We start from the raw sequence: 23,503 nt of genomic DNA on the forward strand, positions 1-23,503 counted from the left end.
CCTCTTGCTCCGGCCAAAAGTTGGACTGCCAGCAGATCCACCTCCGGAACAACAGCCTTCCATCGGCAAAAGAAGGCAGCAAACATTGCTGCTACTCCCTGTTCCCAAGGCCAACACGGAGGAGGTAAATCACGGGCGGCTACTAGCCTTTGGAATAGTGACTAGCACATAAGGGAGACATTTTCCTCGGCTTTGCCGAGATTCTAGAAGATATGATTGATCATATACTGAGGGAAAATGTCAAATTGGTCTCAGAAATAGATATTTTGGTATTTAATGTTTTAGACAATTTGACTCAAATTTCATTGGTGGTCCTGCAACTTCAAGACAATCAACTGCTTCATAAGTCTATCTTAAAGTCCTCTCGTCTGTGCCTACTCATGGTAAAATCTTAAAGTTTTCATCTACTGATTGATATATTGATACTGGAACAACTCATCATATCACATCAGACTATAATATTACAGATGTAATGCCATATTATCACTCAGATACGGTTCAAGTAGGTGATGATTCAGGTTTGTAAATTGCTAATCTTGGAAACACATATATTCATTTATCTAATCGTACTTTTCACATGCTCAATGTCTTTCAGATTCTAGGGGTGAGCAAAAATTCGGTAGAACTGAATTAACCGAACCGAATCGGCCGAATTTAGGAATTCGGTTCGGTTAATTCGGTTTTCGATTTTTTTTTAAAATTCGGTTCGGTTTTCGGTGAATTCGGTTCGGTTTCGATTTTAAGTTTTGTAATTCGGTTAAACCGAATAAAAATATTTATTAATTTATTTTTATTTAAAATATAATAAATAAAATAAAATCTCTTCTTTTTTTAATTAAAATCAAATAAAATTTAAAAATTCGGTTAATTCAATTAATTCGGTCAAAAACCGAATTAATCGATCTTTTATCTATTCGGTTGGTTCGGTTTTTTAGAGAATTCGGTCGGTTTGATTGGTTGAAAAAAAAATTGGTTTATTCGGTTTTCGGTCTATTCAGTTCGGTCAGTTCGGTTTTGACCGAATGCTCAGCCTTAGATTCCATCTATTATTAAAAATTTACTCTCTACAAGTCGGTTTTGTCTTGCTAATAATGTCTTTTTTGAGTTTCATCATAATCATTATCTTATAAAAGATAAAGGAACAAATACTATTGTGTTTGATGAGAAAAATTAAAAATGGTCTCTCTTATCTTCAAAGTTCTTCAATCAAAGTTTTTGTTGGTGAACACACAAATAAACAAGCTTGACATGCTCGACTTGATTATCCTTCTTTTTTCATTGTTCAGTCAATCATCAATAGGTATGGTTACCTACTTCCTCCTCTCTATCTCATTCATACAGGGTCTGTATGGAATCTAAAAGTCATAAGCTACATTTTTTTTCATTCGATCATGTCTCCAATTTTCCACTTGCACTACAAGAAAAACGTCATTCAACAACACTCAAACGACAACAGTTTTATACCAAACCGTTGTCTTTTTGCCTTTTAACAACGGTTTTAACAAAAACTGTTGTCTTTTAGTAATTTTTTTGGCCTATGACAACGATTTTTAAAAACCGTTGTCTATTTATGTTTTTTTCGGGATACGACAATGATTTTTAAAGGGTACGACAACAGTTTTTTAAAACTGTTGTCTATGTGCGCTTTTTTGGGATTACGACAACGGTTTTTAAAAATCGTTGTCTATTAAGTGTTGTTGAATGCGATTGTTTTTTCTTTTACCACTTTTTCTCCTTCGTCATTTTTCTGTCTATTAAGTGTTGTTTACGCCTTGTTTTTTTCTGTCTCTTTCTCGAAACCCTACTCTTCGCCGCCTCCTCCTCACTGCCCTCTTCGTCGCCTCCCTCCTCGCCACCCTCTTCACCGCCTTCTTCGCCGCCTCCCTCCTCACCGCCCTCTTCGTCGCCTCAACTTTCGGCCTCGCCACCTCCTCCTCGCGGCCTGTACTTTCAGCCATCTTCACCGCCTCCTCCTCGTCGCCTCGACTTTCAGCCATCTTTGTTGCCTCCTTCTCACCAGCGCCTCCTCCTCGCCACCTCGACTTTCATCCATCTTCGCTGCCTCCTCACTAGTGTCGCCTCGACTTTCTCTGCTAGTGTTTCTTTAATGCCTCCTCCTCACCATTTACTAAAGAAGACGCCTTCATCGATTTTCACATTCTTGAATCTTGACTTTATATTACACGTTTATAAGTTTTATCAATTGCCTAACTCTTATGAATAGTTCTCCTGATGTTTTCTGATTTGAACCACCAACTTTGTTATTCATCTCTTTGCATTTCTAGTGGATGCAGTAGTTGCAAAGTGGTATTGTCTAACTCATCCTTATTTCTAGGCTGATCTCCTTCTGTCATATGGTTATGAAGATGACCTGAAATCACTCATTTCTAACTTCCCACGACGTTGTCAGTGCCTTCTGATGTCTGCCACTTCAAGGTGTAATCTCTTCCTTATTTATATTTTTTTTTCCTCTAGTATTTTAAAATTTTGTACTACTACCCTTGTGCTGACTAAATCCATTTCAGTGCTGATGTTGATAAATTGAAGAAACTAGTGCTGCACAATCCTGTAATCTTGACCCTATCAGATATTACCCACTCAAAGGATGAAACTATCCCAAAGAATGTCCAACAATTTTTGGTAAGGATTTTTTTTTATATGATTCTTGTGTGAAGAGTGTTATGGTTTGGCCTTACCATTTAAGCTTGTTCCAGAGTGAAATCTATCTGTTCCTTGAGGGTACTTATTCCTCTTTATCTATTTTGGCTTCATTCTAATATTGGGTTCTGGCCCAACAAGGATGCTCTGTTTTCTTTTATAATACTTGTTTAATATTTCATTACCACTTAACTAGATGCTAATTTACCTAGTTTCATAGTTGTAATTGACATTAGAATGCCTTTCTGACATTTTTCAGATTTCATGTAGTCCTCAAGATAAGCACTCAATCTTCTGGCATTATTAAAACTGGAGCTTGTACAGAAAAAAAGTGCTAATTTTTGTCAACTCAATCGACATGGGCTTCAAAATTAGATTGTTTCTTGAGTAGGTATATATTCATGAACATGTAGCCGCTTCTATGCCAGATTGTAATTCTAACGGTCGTCTATTGATAGTATTTCATGCTATTAATGTCAGATGCAATGTCAACGGTTTTAGTTAACATTGGAAATAACATTCATCATTTCTCCTAATTGATAGTTCTGGTTTTGTTTTTCTTTTGTTTTAAGATTTTGCCACATGGTTTCGTTTTTCTTTTTATAAAAATACTTGATAGTTCTGGTTTTGTTTTCTTTTGTTTTTAAGATTTTGCCACATGGTTTCGTTTTTCTCCTAATTGTTAGTTCTAGTTTCATAGTTGCAATTGACATTAACTATTCAATATTTGGTGGTATGATTTGGTTAAATGGATACCGTATTCACAGCTAAGCTATTCCAAATGCATACTTGTCATTTCAGTTATTTTCTCCATACAAGATTAGCACGTGTTACCACATATTCCAAATGCATACTCAAGAAATTAGTTGAACTCTCAAGTTGAGGCAAATTAAGAACTAATGAGACTGCACCATGTAAACCTGTTCCTTTGGCATTATGTTTTATATTACCTCTTCAAATGTACTCTTCAAGCTAATGTTTTGGGACACTAGAGAAGATATTAATGTTTGAACCCTCTAATACATGCTTAGTGAAGCATACATGCAGTTCGAATTTTGCTTCTACATTTTGTTTTAAACTGCATTCCCTACATCTTTGTTTTAAACTGCATTCCCTATATATCTTCTAGAGCCTTGAAACATCTTTATTTCTTACGTCTTTTTTGCATGCCTGCATGTCTCTAATTATGATATAGGTCTTTCCTTAGTGTATGTGTATTTTCTACTGTTTGTTGTTGCAGGATGGAATAACTTCTCTAGGAGTCCTTTTGAGGATGTGTGTTCCACAAATATACAGAGGTTCAGATCTAGCAGAATCATAAACCAAAGCTCTCTTGCTCAACTTTTGCTGTCCTTTTTCGACAAGGTGCGATCTTTTAGATTCATGGCTAGTTACCTAATTGTACAACATTTAGCGTTTTAGATTGAGTAAGTCTTGATTTTCATGAATAAGTTGGGTGGAGCTAATTAGAGTTTTCTAATTAGATTAAGATTAGGTTTTGTTAGGTCTCAAAATCATTTTATGCATTTTTAACTTACTTTTGGATAGCGAGTTAGTTCTTTTGATGGAATTATACATCTATGATGCTTAATTTGGGATTGTAGCATACTTTTTGACCAAAGAAGTCTAGATCAATGATAGATTGTTCTTCAATCTACTGCTCTTTTTAGCATCTTTATCCTGCTATAATGTTATTCTTTAAGATTATGTTGCATTGATTTTTGTTACTATTTCTGGATTCATTTTTATTTAAGGCATTCTTTCCTTTAATGGTCCCTTTTAGAATTTAATGTAGGACTTACTCCTTAGCATCATATGGAGTGTGTGGGAACGTTTGCATTAGATTGTACCTTTTAGAATTAATGCTGCTTGATCACTGGGAAAAATAATGTTTGCATGATTTATAATAGAAGCTTTGTATGCAGTGACATAGAATGAAAATTCTGCTTAATAAGAAATTTAAGAGCCACCATATTGTTTCAAGAGGTTACCATTTATGTTACGTAGATAACGCTTTTTGCACTTCTATTAGATGACTATATCAAATGGTTTTTATGGTTATGTAACATTTATGCAGTGCAATTAGAATCACACGTACAGTTTAGTTGCTAATTTGTAATATATATCTTTATTCGAATAGGTGTCCTCAAGAGTATTGGGAAGAATGCCGACAAGCTAAAAAAATGAAGAGACTTTAACAAATTAAGGAGCACTAGGAGCTGCAATCCCTTCTCTTCACCGACATCTAAGTAGAAAATCTTGTGTTATATTGTTCTACCTTTGTTTTAATAGTGTTATCATTTTGTTGATTGCTTATGAAATTTTGTCGGTTGCTTATGAAATTTCTTCAGAATGTTATAGATATTATTTTTGAATGTTAGAAAATTGTATATTAAATTTTATTTTGAAATTTAGTATTTTGAATGATTTATAATATTGAAAAATTGTGTATTATTTTTTTTTATTTTTTTTTCTAAAAATGACAACGGTTTTTCACCGTTGTCGTAGATAGTTTAAAACTGTTGTTAAAGACCCTGTTATTAAAGGTAGACACTCAAGGACAACGGTGAAAAACTGTTGCCTTTGAAGGAAAAGACAACAGTTTTTCACTGTTGTAAAACTGTTGTCTTTGGGCACCCCTTTTAACAACACGGCCTTTAACAACAGTTCAAAAGGGGCTACGACAACGGTGAAAAACCGTTGTTGTTAGGCTTTTTTCTTGTAGTGTTGAAATAATTTATTCGGATGTTTTGGGACCGACACCTATTTTGTCCAACCAAAGTTTTCAATATTATGTTAACTTCATTGATTATTTTAGTAAATATACTTGGCTCTATCCTATGAGAAGGAAATCTAATTTATTAAATATATTCTGTAATTTTCAAAGTAAGTTAAACGATATTTTAATCGTAAAATATTCTCTTTTCATTCTGATTGGAGAGGTGAATATCAAGCTCTCCATCGTCATTTTGTCTCTTGTGGAATTGTTCATCGAGTTTCTTGTCCTCACACTCTGGAATAAAATGGTTCTGTTGAGAGAAAACATAGACATATAGTTGAAACTGTTTTAGCTCTTTTTCATCATGCGTCAATTCCACATAAATTTTGGGATGAAATTGTTAACACTGTCGTATATCTCATAAATCGACTTCCTACTCCATTGCTCAATCATAAGTGCCATTTTGGAAAACTTTATAATCAAGCTCTTGATTATATTTTCCTTCAAATTTTTGGTTGCGTATGTTATATGTGGTTACGCCCCTACTCTAAACATAAACTTGGCTCTCGTTCATTACAATGTATTTTCCTTGGCTATAGTAATTTGCATTATGATTATCGTTATTTGCATATACCAATAGGATGAATTTATATTTCACGACATGTTACTTTTGATGAGTCTCTATTCCCTTTTTCAGCAGCTTCTTCGATCTCTCCTTCAGATACAGGCGGCACTTTCTTGATGACACATTGTTAGCTAGAGCCCTAGAGCCAATCATTTGATGATTGTATTATGGACTTATTGTATCATATTCTTATATTAATAAAGGCATTTATTTGGTTATTATACTTACTTGTATTGGTGCCAAATAAACTAAGTATAATAACGTCCTTGAGTAGAAGGTTCTTACCTATATCAATCGATTGGTTGAATCGATAGTGAGATGATATAGGGAACACTACTTTAAATCATTCTTAGTCGAGTATTAACATTCAGGGACAATGTTAATGCAATAAGACTAGCATGTAGGTCAACTCGATGACTTGATCTCACAAGTCATGGATATAGAGATATCAAGTTGACACATGGGTATGCATTGGAGAATGTATACTGAATGATCTGCCATGAGAAAGTATCATGGATCGTTATATGAGTGGCATATACTTTCTCATGTGGCTATTAGTATGACTACTAGTCCTTAGATCTGAAGTCACCATGGTTCCCTACATAAGGAGTTATGTACTTTGGTTTCGTCAAACGTCACCCGTAACTGGGTGGACTATAAAGGCGATTATTGGGTATGTAACAAATTATGCGGAGGGATGTGAGTGATGTAGATGAGATCTATCCCTCCTATATGACGGGAGAGACATCGGTATTCTTGATAGAGTGAGACCACGAAGTGCATGGCCATGCCCAAATGAGTCAATATGAGATATTGAGCTCATTTGATTGAGTGAGTCTACTTGGAGTTCAAGATTTAGATTGATTAGAGGATGACACGGTCTATGCCTCACATTGATCAATCTAGATGTCTAGGATAGAAGGACACTTGTCATATATTGTGAGGAGTAACAATTAGTAGTCACAAGGTGATGTTGGATCTCAACATTCTTGTAACTTGGGTAGTAATGATGTATTGCTAGATACCGCTCATTACTTATGTTTCTAAATGAGTTTAGGGGCATTTTCAACGTTACAAGAACCTATTGGGTCACACACAAAGAACAAGTGGATGGAGATTAGGTTCATATAATGAACCAAGAGGATTAGATTCATTTGATGACTCAAATTGGATTAAGAGTAATCCTAATTGGGCTAATTGAGTTGGAATCAAGTTGATTCATGTGTTCAATGAGTCTAATTTAGATTATGACTCATTGAATCAATTTAATTAAATGAATTAGATTCATTATATTAAATTGGCTTGAATTAAATGGTTGGATTAGATCAACCATGAGAGAGATTAAGTCAAGTTTGACTTGACTTGAGAGGAAGATGAAGAGTCAAGTTTGACTTGACTTTATGCCACCTCATTGGTGAATTGACATTAAGTGGACCAATGATGATGCTCCACATCATCATGGTTACTTAAGTGAAGTGCCACCTCATGGGAGTTACCAAGAGTTGTGACTCTTGGTATCCCATGGAGGTTACAAACAACTTAATTAGATGAAAAGAGTTTCATTTTGCAAGTGTAACTCTCATTCAAGTGATCTTCCTCCTCCTAAGCTCTCTTCTTGCTCCTTCTCTTCTCTTGGTCGTGGGTTTCAAGTAAGGGAGAAGAAAGGAGAGTGAATCTAATCCAAGAAGAAAGGTTAGTGAAAGTCACATAGAGATTTTAGAGGAGTGTGTTCTCTTCTTTTCCTTTCTTCTTCTTCCAATCCTACCCGAGAGCCCTAGAGAGTGCTAGCACACTTGTGGTGCTCTCTTCTCCATCCTTGAGTGTTAGAGAACACTTCTTGTTCGTGTGGATATCACTAGAGAGTTGTCTACGTTGACAACTTCGAGATCCGACGTACCGTTGGACGAGCGGGATTTGCGAGGGCACGCTTCAAAGGTATAAAATGTTTTTCCTTTGTAGATCTACTGTAGATCGTCGTTTGAAACTCATACTCATATTTTTGAAAGTTTTCTTCGCACGGATCCAATGGCTAGGGGGTTTCGGGGTTTCCGCGACGCGAAAAAGTGATTTTTGCGGTCCGAAAAACCCAACACACCTAACATTGTAAGAAGTGATGACATCCTAGATCTTATTCCGGAGCTCTCTGATAACACTCCTATACCATCAGAATCACCTCAAGTTGCTGCTCTAATCTTGGGAACATCGCCAGTCGAAGATAACATTCTCTCTAGTTCCGAATCCTCAGATAATACAAGTTCGTCATCTACAATTTTCATCTCATGTTTGCCAACTCAAGAAATCCTTACATGGTCTTCGACAAGCTCCTCGTGCATGGTTTCATCGTTTATCAAATTGGTTACAAGCTCAAGGATTTTCTGGATCAAAACTGACTTATCTCTATTCCACAAATATAATGATGGATATATGATATTTTTTCTTATTTATGTGGATGACATCCTAACAATCGGCAATGATCACAAGGATATCACAACTTTATTAAGTCTTCTCAATTAAGAATTTCCTACTCGAGATTTGGGTATTCTCATTTTTTCTTGGTATTGAACTTATTTCACATGAGGAAGGTTATCTTCTCTCTCAAAGTAAATATATTACTGGACTTCTCCAATGAGCCAAAATGCATAGAGCACGTCCAGTCTCTACACTAATTACTATAAATAATTTTACAACTTCATCCTCTCTTGCTCTGTCTAATCCATAGATTTATCAAATTCTTGCTGGAGCATTACAATATGTCTGTAGTATTCAAAATCACTTATTTAATTAAGGGGAGTTATTGGATTAAATTGTAATTTAATTAGAATATAGATTTACTTAATTAAGGAGATTTATTAGATTAATTATAATTTAATTAGATTTTAAATTTATTTAATTAAGGATATTTATTGGATTAACTGTAATTATTTATTTGATTTAATTAAGAATTTATTTACATAAATAGACCTAATTAATTAAGTTAGCCTGCAATTAGGAAATTTGGATTAGTGAATCATTTTAAGAAAATAGTAAGATGTAAATATATAAAGACTTAGTATTTATATAATTTATGTGTATAAACTATCCATCTAATCAATATGGAAATAAAATGTAAATAATATATATTATATATATAATATAAATTATATAGTATAAATTTAATGTAACGTGTATATGATAATTAAAAAATTATAATATGTGAATTATAAATGGATAGAACTTAGTATATAGGAATTATAGGACTTAGCATGTATTAGTATCTAAAATTTTTTAGAGATTATTAATCTAATTAATATAGAATAAAATAATATATTACATAATATAAAATGGATAATATAAATTACAAAGCATAAATAAAATTAAATAAGAAAATATAATATTAACGTGCATATAATAACTAATTAAGAAACTATAGTATTACAAATTATATATTATTATGTATCATGAATAAAATTTATATGACTAAGTAAAATATATATGGAATTATATAACTATGTATATATGTTTCTATTTAAACTTAGTATTAAGTTTTGTAAAAATAATATAAATGACTTAGTATTTATAAATCTATAACTTACGAATTTTATATATGTATATATGAAATTTATATAATTATGGATATGGATAAAGGCAGCGCTGATATCCTGCCCGACGGCACAGTGCGCGACTGTGCGCGTCGCACAGGATTTCAACGCTTTTTTTCTCTTTAATTTTTTTAAAAAAATTTTGAATTCAAATATTTTTTAAAAATTTAATTTTTAGGGTTCAGGCTTTGGGTTATAGTATCAAAGCTATTTTGTTTTTTAGATTTTACCTCTGGGGTTCAGATTTCCCAATTAGATTATAGTGTTTGGTTTTTAAAAAAAATTAATTTAAGTATTTATTGAGTATTGTAATATGATGAGGGGATATATTAATGTATTAGAAATTTATATAAGGAAATGTTAGTTTTTTTAATAGATTTTTTTAATTTAAAATATGAAAAAAAAAATTAAAAACAAAGCTTGATCTCCTGCGCGACGCGCACAGTCGTGCACTGTGCGTGTCGTGCAGGAGATCAAAACTCTGGATAAAGGATAGAGATAAAAACTTAGGATGAGATTTTATATAAAATTTATAGGAATTAGAAATTGAGACCAAGCCCTAAGATCTCTCTCTTATTTAAACCTTACATTCAAAAGTCTCCCTTTGGATGTTGCCACCGGCACTAAGAAGATTTCCCTCTCCCTTTGTTTCTCCACTAGTGCTGGAGCTTCAAGGGAAGACAATGAGTTGGTAGCTAAGTACTTAAGGCATGTTCCTTAGCTTGTAATGCTTTAGATTAGCTTCTATGTCTTGTGAATTTTGGGTACCATAGATTAAGTTGTGATGATTTAGTTTAAGTTCTTTCCTTAAAGCTCTTAAAGGTTTGTTTAAATGGAGGATTTTGGATTTTGTAGTTTCCTTTGTTCTTTTCAGTTTTAAGAAGTTGATGCTATGGTTTAGGTTCCTTCTTCATCTCTATTTGGAAATTAGAAAATTGTTTATGCTTCTAATGTATTTTAGGACTTGTAAGTTTCGGATGTTTATGGAACCCTATGTTCTTTTGTGTTTTTAAGAAGATGATACCATGATTTAAGTTCCTTCCTCACTTCTATATGGAAGCTAGAGAACGATTTATGCTCCCATTACATTTGGAACTTGTAGGTTCCGGATTCATAAGGGTAGTTCTAAAATTCTATTTTAGAAGTTATGTAATTTGATGTTGCACTTCATGCTTGTTCCATGTTTCTAGTGGGTCTCTTTAGAAGATAGAAAACCATATGATACTCAACTCGAATTGTAAAACTTGAAAATTTTAGATTTATAGAAGTAGATTAAAATTATATTTTTAAAGTTATGTATTAGGAGGTTTCACTACAAATTAGGTCATACTTTTAGTTATTTTCCCTTAGAAGATAGGAAACTTTTCCATGCTTAATTCAACTTACAAAGCTAGTAAATTTCATATTCATAAAGGTAGGTTTAAATTTTTTTTTTAGGAGTTATGTGTATGGATGTTGCATTACAATTTGTTCCATGCTTCTAGTTGTTTTACTTTAGAAGATGGAAGACCATTTGATATTTAATTTGAATTATAAAGCTTGGGTGTTTCAGATTTATAGGGGGGGGGGGGGGGGGGTTAACCACTATTTTTAGGAGTTTTTTATTTAGATGAAGTATAAAAATTTGCCTCATGTTTTGCAATTGGTTTACCCTTAGAAGTTAGGGATCTTTTCATGCTCACATGAATTTGTAGGCCTAGTAAGTTGCAGATTCTATAGGTTTGGTTTTAATCACTGTTTTTAGGAGTTTATTCATCATGATGTTACCCTATAATTGCTTCATATTCTTCTATTTGTTTTCTATTAGAAACTAGAGATCTTTGCATGCTCAAATTATGTTATAGACCTTGTAAGTTTCGGATATGATAGTAGTTTTAAATCTTGTTTTAAGGGTTTGTTCATCATGGTTGCTCAACCATTGTTTTATGTTTTTCTCATATCATGTTTTATTTTAATTCCTCACGTTCATGTATGTTTAGGTACCCTAACTGAGTTCCGGTTTATGATTTATAAGTATATGTTAAGAAAATGATATCGTATTATCTCCTAGAACTTTTAAATTTTGGAATTTGCTTAGAATGCATGTGTTTACCCTTGTTTCACATCATGATAGTTTAGTAGGCTATAGGTATGATATGAATTTGCATGCTTACATTTAGATTTACGATTATGCCATGTCTAAGTTGCTATGCCCGCTCATGCTATTTTGATATATAAGTCTATGCTTAAGCTTATATTATGAATTTGCACGCAAGTTTATGTTCATATTCTTCGCATGTATGAGTATGATACCTTTAAGTGATAATAATAATGATAAAAATTTAATAAGGATACCGTGAGGAAAAATGCCCCAGAGGAACCCCGTTTACGGGATAAGGTCCCAGAGGGAACCCAATATCGGGTAGGTTGACTGTAACAAAGTGATAATAATAAGGATAAATATTGAATGAGGATACTGTGAGGAAAAAGGCCCCAGAGGGACCCCGTTTACAGGATAAGACCCCATAGGGAGCCCAATATCGGGTAAGTTGACTGTGAGAAAACGATTATGATAATGATTTATAGGAATACTGTGAGGGAGAAGGCCCTAGAGGAATCCTATTTACGAGCCAAGGCCCCAGAGGGAGCCTAATATCCGATTTTCATAGGCCACGATCCAGTGACAAAAGGGTTGCTAGAGACCCTGCCAACTATAAGCTAAGATATAGTAACGAAAAAGTGGTTGCTAATGTCTCATCGCCTGGTACCATGGTTTTACAGCTGAGATTGATTAATCGATCATATGATAATAGCTAGTCACTTTCAACGATCCTTACTTTAAAAAGATTTTATGATAAAGTATGCTTATGTTTATACTTATGTTATGCTTATGTAGTTGCTCATGATTATGTTTGTTTATATGCTTATGTTTTTGTTTATGTTATGCTTATATACATGCTCATGATTATGTCTGTTCGATGCTTATGTACATGCTCATGATTATATTTGTTCATATGTTTATGTTTATGCTTATATACATGCTCATAATTATGTTTGTTCGTATGTTTATGTTTATGCTTATGTTATGTTTATGTACATGCTCATGATTATATTTGTTCATATGCTTATGTTATGTTTATGTTATGCTGAGGTACATGCTCATGATTATGTATGTTCGTATGTTTATGTTTATGTTTATGCTATGCTGATGTACATGCTCATGATTATGTCTGTTCGTATGCTTATATTTATGTCCTCATGCTTATGTTGATGCCTATGCGTACATTCGTGCTATGTTAGTAGGAAAGTCCCTAGTTACTTAGAATATGATTTTCCTTAGTACACTAGATTATAAACGTTAATTGTTGTATGCCATAGTTTTGAATATGCTGAGTCACTCGACTCATAGACTTTAACCTTTCTTTTTCAGACAATGGAACAAATGAGACAGGAGACGTTGACCAGTGAGTCAGCTCGGAACAATGATAATACAACCCGAAGGCCTTCCAGATTAATTTATGCATTTAGCTATGTTATTTTTCAAACCGTCTATGTAATTTTATTTGAACTAAGAAACCGCTATGGAAGTATAAGAAAGTGACGTCCGCAGTTATATTTATGAACTGAAAAAAAATAAAGGAAAAACTAGGAGCGTTACAATGCCACTATAACACGTCTTGATATTACCTTTACAGTAAATCGTGCTTGTCAATTCATGCATGCTTCAATTAAATAAAATTGGGATAATATAAAAAGAATACTTAGCTATCTCAAAGATACTATTCTACATGGTCTTCTTTTATATCGCTAATCATCTCGAGATTTACATACCTATAATGATGCAGATTAAGCAAGTTCTCCTGAAGATAGACGTTCTACTAGTGGATATGCAATATTTCTTAGATGAAACCTTATCTCATGAAATTCGAAAAAAGCAACCTATAATATCTCGTTTAAGCACTGAGGCAGAATATAAAGCTATAGTAAATTTAATGTATGAAATTATTTGATTTCAATAACTTCTCTCTGAACTTCATCTTGCACCAAATGTTACACTAAAAATTTGGTGTGATAATATTGAAGCTCATGTCTCATAGCAAATCATACATAATTTTGTTATAATGTCAGACTCTATGCATGACTTCTGTCCATGACTTTTACATACATTCGAGTATTCAAACCACTTTCAGACACTTCACACACCCAATCGAACATGAGAGTCAGATAATCTATCAATCTCGATAAAGCAAGGAATAATCAATGCACATGGGTTTTGGTGGCAGTGACAATGGACTTGGAGTATCTATAGTTAGAGCTCTAAATATTTTTTTTATTCCAATATATTACATCAACAGTATAAAAATTTATTGAAATATTTTTAAATTTGAATGATTAAAATTTTAAATCAATTTTCTTATGATCCAATTCATAACCTGAATTGTTTAATTTTATGCTTATTATATCAATTTCGAAATAAAAACATAGATTTAAATTTTTACTATTGCTAAATCTCAAATCTCAAATGTCAAATGTCAAATGTCAAATGTCATCTCTACAATAATTTAAGACTTCTTATTCAATTTTTAAAATTTTATAAACCTACGATTGTAATGCGACTTATAAGCTGCGGTTGCCTCGTCGCTCGTCGCTCGCACGAGACGCAAGTCGAAGTTCTCGTCCGCAAGCCGATGCATTATCGTGTATGCTTGTAGAACTGCTACGTGTACCCGTCCAAGTCTGTGTAATCCTCGTGGGCCAAACTGATCGATGTCCTACACTGAAATACAGAAAAACTATAAATTTCTATCCTGGAGATTTAATTTCCAGCTCTGTCGTCGATCATGTAAATAACACCAGTGGAGCAAGGGCAGTGATCAATTGATACATTGATCACTATGAAAATGAAAATGAAAATGAAATGATGATTGGCAATCAAAGACAAAGATGCCATATTAGTAGAGTACCAATGAAGTCATTGGGCTATTAGTAGGAAATGGTGGAGTAGCGCAACTTAATGGTGAATCTCTGCATCACAGCAAAGGTGATCATGATGCTCGAGGTTGATGGCGACAAAAAGCGAGTTGGCCGGGTCATTGGCCAAGTTTGTAGAGAGGTGGCATCGTAGACCAATGAGATGACGAAAGAACACTAGGGGAAAGAAAAATGCTACATATCATAATTATAACACATATCAGATTTCAATACACAAGAATAAATCTTAATTCTATCCACAATCATTTGCTTGTCGTCTCCAGTGTAGTGGCTTCTTGGTAAGATTTTTTTTTTTTTGGACTTTTGAAAACATCTATCCAGTGTTTTCTGAATTTGATAGTTTGATAATTTCTTGTAGTGGTGTCTTTTGCATTTCCTAACTAAAGATGGTCAGATTTAATACTGCCGTACTAGCTACAAGTGGATCTTTTTCTTCGAACAGTAGTGGTTCATTCTGTTTGTTCTGCAAATCTGCAGATAAAAAAATAACTTATTTTCATTGCCAATCCATACAAGAATCTTGGTCATCGCGAACTTTTCTTATATTATCCTTGCGCGCCTCTTTACTATGCTTTTCCAAGTAGCTTTGCACTTTGCCTCCATATGCTGATATGCATGCATAAGCCTCCACCATTTAAGTAAACAAAATAATCTCATGCAAATCGATTTTCTATTTAATTGTAAAACACATCAATAAAGGTGAGAGTTGATAAAAAGATCAGCAAATTTACTTATTATAAAGATGATCCATGGGCAAGAAAAAGCATGCATGCATATCAACTCAGTGAAACAGCATCAATATTCCACTGTCATAGCTGCGTTTCAGAAACCCAAAGGGCAGTAAAATTAGTTAATGCCACAAAGATCTGGCTTGAAACTTCATTTATATTTCAGTGAAATCAAAACCACACATTTCTGAGATTAATTCACTTGAAAAATCAAGGATAACGTATGCAATTGGTGTAGGGTGAGGAGGGAGATGGCCACCAAGGAAAAGCTAAAGGTGATAAAAGACAAAATCTTAAAGACGCAAGGAGTAGAATTCTTAGAGCTTAAGTATTTTAGGACATCACCTATATGAAAAGTTTCTCAGGAAGGCATGAATAATTGAGCTCTCTTCAGTACGGAAATTAAAGCTTGGCCACCAAAATATCTTCATCATCATATTCATTCATTCTACTGTGCCTATGTCTACTTCTGAATAATTCATCATTTTAATTTCATTTTAAGCCACTTTTAATAATCACCCAAAAGGTTTAGTGGATGGCACCTAGTAAAAGCAATGTCCACCATGAGCTTATCTCTTCTTGGTACTCCATTTAACACCTTCCTTCCTAACTTTGAGTGTTAGCCCTAACTACTCTTTCCATGCTTGGAATTCCTTGACAAAGAAAGAGAGGTATGGCTGCTTCCTAGTCCAAGCATATCCTTCTATCATCTTGTTTATATTAATATATTTTAGCAAGAAGTGGATTTGGATGAAGAGAATGTTTTGTTTTACAGTTCATGTGTGTGTAAAAGAAAAGTATGGAGCATGGAGTTGAGAGATGATTGAAGCCTTATCAGTATTGTGACAAAGCCGTGAACCTTTGCAAGGATCAACAACAAGATATAATAATGGAGTTTTACGTTGGGTGCTATGAAAACAACATGAACCATATAGAAACTTGGTGAGCAATTTTCACTTGTTTTTTTTTTTTTATCTTTAGTTCTCTGAATTTCAACATTCACCAATAAGCTTTTCAAACTTTTTCTATTTGCTTCCATAAATTGTCAAAATAATAAAAAAGATTCTAATTTTGAAATCATCATGCACTGATTTATTTTCCATGGAGAATGAAGATATAAAATATTTTACACAGTGATGAAACAGATATCATTATACTTCTACTCTGTTGTATAAAGAAATGTTATCAAAAAGTCTATTTTATTTTAAAAATATTTAAAATGTATTCTATTTAAGAAAAAATATATTAAAAAGATGCTTTATATTTTAAAAGTAGTAATATTATAGTATTATTGGCTAAAATTAACACCAAACTGTTATACCAGTGTGGAATAAATATATTTTAAAAATAGAAAATAGTTTTAATATTGTTAAAATGGATATTTTTTTTATGATACTGAAAAATGAAAATAAAGGTATGAAAATTAATGGCCCTTTTTTATATTTTTCCCCAAATGAAAACCTCTCGGTGGATTTGGGGAGGTAAGTGCACCGCGGTTGTGCGCGACAGTGTCGCTGGCGTCACGGCCGGGCGGCGCAGGGTAACGAGACGCGTACCTGTGGCACACTCTCTTTCCCGCGACCCACCAGACCACCATTAAAAATTAAAAATAAGAAATGATATTTATCTATATTTTCATCTAAAAAATTTTTAAGGATAGACATAGGAATGACAATGGGTCGAATTCGGGTCAGATTCTATATCCTCCGTATCCATACCCATCGGATATAGGATATCCAATGGGTATACCCATACCCATTAAAGGACCGCATATATTTTATACGTGTAATTTTTCTTCTTTCTATCGAGCTATTATCATTCAACAAAAACATATTAAAATTAACATCCTATTAAAAAACTTATATATAATTATAAAAAATAGATTAAACATCTATATAGGCCTACTAATATCAATAAAAAATAGTAAATTGATTTTAGAAAAAAAAATTTTCTTTAATATATGTATATATATTATTTAATCGGGTATTCGGGTCGGATATCGGGTATTGATAGTCCCTCCATACCCTCCTCCATTCGGATCGGATGTCGGATCCTCCATCGGGTTCGGATGAAATTGTCATCCCTAAACAGACACAAGAAACCCACTATCCTTATGAATTTTTTAATGAAAATTCTAAATAAATATCATAGCTCATTAAAAAATAACGATGGAGAACTGTGAAGGGACGGAACTCGGCCTCCGGGAATCTCCACTTCCGTTCCCTAATCTGCTTCTCCTCCTCTGTCTCTCTTTCGTAGAGTGAGGCTCTCGTAAAGGGGCGGGGAGGGAGGGAATGACGGCCACGGGATTTCCCCACCAGCCTTCGGGTTTAGGGTTGTACGATTCATTCCGAGGCACTGGTTTGGCGGGGAAAGAAGGCGTTTCAGTTGATCTCAAGGTTAAAGCTCTGTTTTGGCCTTTCTGCATTCTTGAGGTGATATGCTTGTTTCCCTGGTGTTTCTGTATGTGCGAAGTCGGAATCTCTTCGTTGGACGGGAAAGATTTTTTTTTTTTCTTCTCTCCTTTATTAAGTCTGAAGTGAAAAAAGAGGGACAGAAAGAAGACTCTTCTTTTAGTACTCATTATAGATTTTTTTTTTGTCAGCGAAGTAGAGTAGAGTCAGAATATGCTGTTTCTTGTGATTTCGAACTGCGTTTCAAAGGCTGAACAGAAATCCGCCCGTGCTGTGTGTTCTGCAGTGTTCTTGTGTTTTATACTTGATTATTTCTTCTGTTTTCATCTTAGTTTTTACGAGAATATCTCCCTGGAGCTCGCTTTTTGAATGGTTGTCAAAAGAGAGCGAAGAAGATACACAATTTCTTTGCATACCCTCGAAATCTAAATGGTTTTACGAGACAAACTGATCTAATATACATTTTTAGGTATACGAAGGCTTCTCGCGTGACACAATCTCCAAGTATGTTGATTGGGGAAATTCTAGGGATATGTCTTGAATCCTGATAATTTTTGAACGGAAAATGAAGATTATATAAACGGATAATTACCTTATAGGATAACCAATTGCTATAAAAGCACAGGAGCTAAGGGAGCGATGCGTTACTGGATTATCAAGGTCCGTTAGGGTCCCTTATATATACTGTTATTGGCACAAAGAAAAACTTTGATGCAATGTATCGAACATTTTGCCTCTAACAACTACTTTCTTTAATCAATAATTTTTTTGACTTCTGATTCCTGTTCATTCAATTGAAGTAACCTTATCCTTTCAGTGTAAACAGTAGGAGTTCTATATCTCCATTTCAAACCTCTAGTAGGATGGGCATGTATGAAGAAAATCACCACACTGGCATGTGGGAGTACCCCTTCAAAGCTGATAGTAGCCAAAATACATGTGCTTCAACAGTTTTGGAAGCAGATATGCGAATTGACTGTTTGGTTGATGTCTGTGACAAATCTATCTTGTTCAACTAGAGCTTTCACTAATTTCAGCATTTGTCCTGATTGGAGATATTGTACTCTTATGTAGCTAGAAGATATTCCTAACAAAGCACTAGGAAAACCAAAGAAGTTTGATCAGAAAGAAAACAAGCCTTCAGATAAGGTGAATAAAATCTTGAAATTCTTATGATATTTTTTTTTACTCTTATCTAATTTGATGGTAGTTTTATTTGTCTATTTCTCACAATATTGACTAACATGACATCAGTAATTGTTACATTTGTCCTTTTACTGTGGTTGTCATGCTGTATATTCGTAGAAAGTAGAATATTTTCTTCCCAATAAGATCTTCGATATCCTAGTTACCGCCACAAATAAAAGTTTGTATAATGTGTCAGGTTATATGATCTATCCTAACCTCTTGAAAGACTCGTGTGTAGAAAGAAATAAAAAATGTTGACATAGACAGTAAGTGCATTTATATTTGAGTGGAACTTCATCTGAGAAGCAATTTAATTAGTCATCACCAATGGGATAAGATAATGCATATTTGTTCCAGACTGCAGTGTATATCAATATTTAAGTTTAAATTTGATACTCAGATTATATTAATCTTCTCTGCATCTTCTCTTAAATGGTAAGCCTGAAATGTAGGAAAATTCTATATAGACTACCAGAATAGAGAATATATGTTGCTTTACTACAATGAACTTATGTTAAGGATTTTCTACATCAAACAGGAATATTTCCCAAATGAATTTATGAAATCCGAACATTCAATGGTTTGAGATGTCTTATTTTAAACTGAATGATAATTATTTCAAGCTGGTTGAATTTTTGGCTTAGTTACCTTAAAGGTTTATGTTCAAAATATGCACTTGCTTCTTGTTTTGTTATGAGTGTTTGCATTTGATCAGAAATTCATGTTCTTACATGAAGCTCCAATCATATAAATGAGCCACATTCAACTTTGATCATTAAGTAGACTCTCTGATGTATAGTTTGCATTTAGTAACACTTATGTACTTCTTGATGACGTTTATAGATATTGAGACGACTTGCACAAAATCGAGAGGCTGCTCGAAAAAGCCGACTGCGGAAAAAGGTATCCTAACAAAATGATTTTTTAAAACTGACAATTAAAATCAGGTTTAATATGCTGATCTTTGAATACATTCTTTGGCAGGCATATGTTCAACAGCTAGAGTCAAGCCGTTTAAAACTCGCCCAACTAGAACAGGAGGTTGATAAGGCCAGACACTTGGTATAAGTGCTACACCTTTATAATGAGCAGAGATCTTTATCTTAGCCATGTCAGCCGATGAACAAATTGTTGCTTTACTGCAGGGTGTGTACACATTAGGTGGGAATTTGCAAGGGTCTACTCTTGGTGTGCCTGGAAGTGTCAATATAGGTACTCTGTGATTTCCATTTTCTTCTCTTCTTTTACTGGAACATTGAGGAAAAGAAATCTCAACAATTCTTGAAATAACCATTTTGCGCCAATATATTGATAATGCTACATACAGTATCTAACATGGCATGGCATGAACTTATACATCTGAGATCTTTCTTTGTTCTTTTTTTCTTTTTAAAGTTTTGGCACATTGTATATTGGGCATGTTGATGTCCATATTGGATGTTGAATGCCTTTCATAGGTGTCGGAGTGATGGAAGAGTTCTAGTATCATAGTTCACTAGATCTTTTAGTTTATGCTGAACCATACTGTGATTAATTTTTTTGTTACACTTTTAGCATCAATAGATAAAAATTTCACTTTCTTCTTCCACTTTTGCAAGTTGAGACATCAAATCATTGTCATCTCACTGTTACTCCTTCCCAAGTTTAAACTAATGCTAATAGTTGATTGAATTATGCATCACGTTCCCTCGACCCATCTTTTAAAATGTTTGCCATGATATGAGTTGGATGAAGAACTTACCATTTGTTGAATATAGTGAAATATCATAGAAGCTTGTAATATAGACTTAGCACTTTTAGACGTTATGCTGACAATATGGAATGCCTTGATTTAGTCCTAGATGTCTAGTTATGGTCCAATTGAAGAGGCTTATGGACCAATGAGTAAACTACTTGCAATTTGTTCTTAGGCAATTAGAGCATGTAGCTTTGTCTATTAAGTTAATTAATATCTAATTTGGTTAAATTATGACATCTTTATTTTGAGCAGGCTTATGCTAGACAATGTGGTTGAGTATGAGGCCAATTACTATCATAAGGATGATTCTTTATTGTCAGTTGGACTTTGGGGTATTGACATGGACATGAAACCCCATGTGGAGGATATTATGACATTCTGAGTTATTCCTACATAAGTAGCTGTGGGCTAATGAAGACAGTTTATAAACAAATTTTAAGCATCGAGTTAGTGTTAATTCTCTTATTTGGGCAGGCTGTGACACAATAAAAAATATTGCATAGTTGAATTCATGTTCCATTTGCAATATCTTGCATCCTTTGCTTCTAATATTAAACTCATTATAAATTCATGATTTGTCTACCCTTGTGTGGCATAATTTTTTGGAATGGTAAAGTAGGTTTGTTTCAGGTTTATGTTTCCTTTGATTCTTTGGATGAGTTATTATGTGATAAAAAGATATTTTAATTTCTTAGTGCCTATTACCTAAAGATACAATTCTTGTTTGCTTTCCAGAGATTGCTGCTTTTGAAATGGAATACGGACACTGGGTCGAAGAACAAAATCGACAAACATGTGAACTGAGAGCTGCACTTCAAGCAAATGTATCTGATTTAGAGCTTCACATTCTTGTTGAGAGTGGAATGAGACACTATGACAATCTTTTCAAAATTAAAGCCAGTGCTGCTAAATCTGACATCTTCTATCTTATGTCTGGCATGTGGAGAACGTCCACTGAAAGATTTTTTCTTTGGATTGGTGGATTTAGGCCCTCAGAGCTTCTAAAGGTGATTGAATTATTTGGAAAGAATTCTAGCTACCATTAAGTTTGCATGTGCAAGCTCTACTTCAACACCTGCATGAAAATCATGATTCCTTGAAAGTGCACAGTGACTATTCTAATGTAGCATGGGACCGCAGAAAGTATATAATGATCTAAACTAGGTCCACATATTCCATATCTCCAGTTTGATAACATGCTGGGGAAAAAAGGATCCCATCATTTTGTAATAATTTCACTTTTCTTCCAACTTCACAAGATTGCTATTTCATTGTCCTCGTGCTAATATATCCTATTCTTGGTTTGCAGGCGCTCTACTCACAGCTGGAGCCTCTGTCAGATCAACAAATGAGCGCTGTCTGCAACCTGCAACAATCTTCACATCAAGCTGAAGATGCATTGTCTCAAGGATTGGAAAAACTTCAGCAAACTCTTTCAGAAACTCTAAAATGTGACCCCTTAGGCACATCTTGTGTTTCTAGTTACATGGGACAAATGACAAATGCCATGAGAAAGCTGGAGGCTCTTGTAAGCTTTCTGAACCAGGTGATACAACAATTCTGCCAATATATTATTAATTATCTATTCTTTTTTTTTAATTTATAAAATTCCTGTTTTGATGATTCGTCAGTTTGTTTTTTCTTTAAAGTTGATATAATTCATCAGTGCAATGCTTCAGAGTATCTTATCAACATCAAATTTAGTTGTCTAGTTCTTCAGAGTATATTTTTGCATGCGATCAATGGGAGTGTCTGTTTCCCACATATTCCCTGAAATGGTATGCTAAACATGCTCTTGAATGTAGATTTGAAATGATAGAAATACAATACAGTAGATTTGAAATGATGAAAATATGTTTTTTTTAATGAGGTGTTTGTTGGAGTTCGTGATACTCAATGCCATCAACTTTTTTCTTCTATTCGAGTCTATGCTTTTTGTAGTAGTAAGGTTTTGAAGTCTCCTATAACTTTTAAACCAATTCTACAGTTTTGCATCTGCATTGCCATTTACATTAGTTAGTTTTTCACCATTTCTCATTTGTTCTGCTGTTGTTTGCCTTTGTGTAAAACCGAAACAGAAAAACAAACTTCTTATCCATTCACACTATAATATATTTGACCTTTTCGCTAAATTGTTAGAATTGCTTCCCAATATTAGGCTGACCATCAATCATCCTTGCCTAAATTTTAATACAGGCCGATCTCCTCAGACAGCAGACTTTGCAGCAGATGCACATCATCCTCACAACCCGTCAGGCGGCACGAGGTTTGCTTGCGTTGGGCGACTACTTCCAACGCCTTCGTGCCCTTAGTTCGTTATGGGCTGCTCGACTGTGCAAACCAACTTCCTAAAAAATCAGATCAGGTTACCATGGTGATTTGTCATTTAAAAAATCTGCAACCAACCAACTAGGCAAAGGAAGGGACATCAACAAAATGGTTCCTAGCCTCCATCAGGATCATTATCATAGAGAGCATATTCAGCAGATATTGCAACAAGTGCGCTAGTGTAGATCGTCTATGAAGATATATCGCGGTGGTTCTGTAGCTTGTTTATGAACATGCCATTTGTTATTAGTGCAAATCCTTTTTCGGTATAAGGGCAGTAAGTTTGCCATGAAGGTATTTGATATCAGAAACAAACAGATCTATCCCAGTGTTTTTTTCGATAAAAATATCATATTATTATAAATTAAATAATGGTAAAATTAGATAAGAAATAAAAGAAGATTAAAAATATCTGATAAACAGGGAGGAATATCATCCTATAAACTTTAAATAAAACATAAAATAAAATAAATTAAATTCTAGTGCAAAGTTGGGTTTCTTCCTATGGCTCGAGTAGGAGTCAGGTCCAGTGATTCCATAACCATTTCTCAACAAT

The 23,503-nt window shown here is 34.0% G+C and overlaps 1 protein-coding gene across 9 annotated transcripts; it reads left to right on the top strand.

Annotated features, from left to right (window-relative positions):
* The first annotated feature begins 15,795 nt into the window (after positions 1–15,795).
* Positions 15,796–23,240, top strand: LOC122038820 (transcription factor TGA4-like). 9 transcript variants are annotated; one of them, XM_042598765.1, is made up of 10 exons: positions 15,796–15,950; positions 16,055–16,221; positions 18,511–18,682; positions 18,768–18,842; positions 19,725–19,784; positions 19,866–19,943; positions 20,027–20,093; positions 21,355–21,626; positions 21,929–22,147; positions 22,816–23,240. In XM_042598765.1, the coding sequence occupies exons 2-10, from the start codon at positions 16,169–16,171 to the stop codon at positions 22,969–22,971; spliced, it is 1,152 nt and encodes a 383-aa protein (XP_042454699.1). In that variant the 5' UTR covers positions 15,796–15,950; positions 16,055–16,168; the 3' UTR covers positions 22,972–23,240. The 9 variants fall into 9 exon arrangements, with proteins under 9 accessions (XP_042454699.1, XP_042454697.1, XP_042454698.1 ...); XM_042598763.1 differs by having other exon boundaries at positions 15,797–15,950; positions 21,929–22,165; XM_042598764.1 differs by having other exon boundaries at positions 15,797–15,950; positions 18,520–18,682; positions 21,929–22,165.
* The last annotated feature ends 263 nt before the right edge of the window (positions 23,241–23,503 follow it).

Source organism: Zingiber officinale, chromosome 1A (genome assembly GCF_018446385.1).
Source record: "Zingiber officinale cultivar Zhangliang chromosome 1A, Zo_v1.1, whole genome shotgun sequence".
Lineage (NCBI taxonomy): Eukaryota > Viridiplantae > Streptophyta > Magnoliopsida > Zingiberales > Zingiberaceae > Zingiber > Zingiber officinale.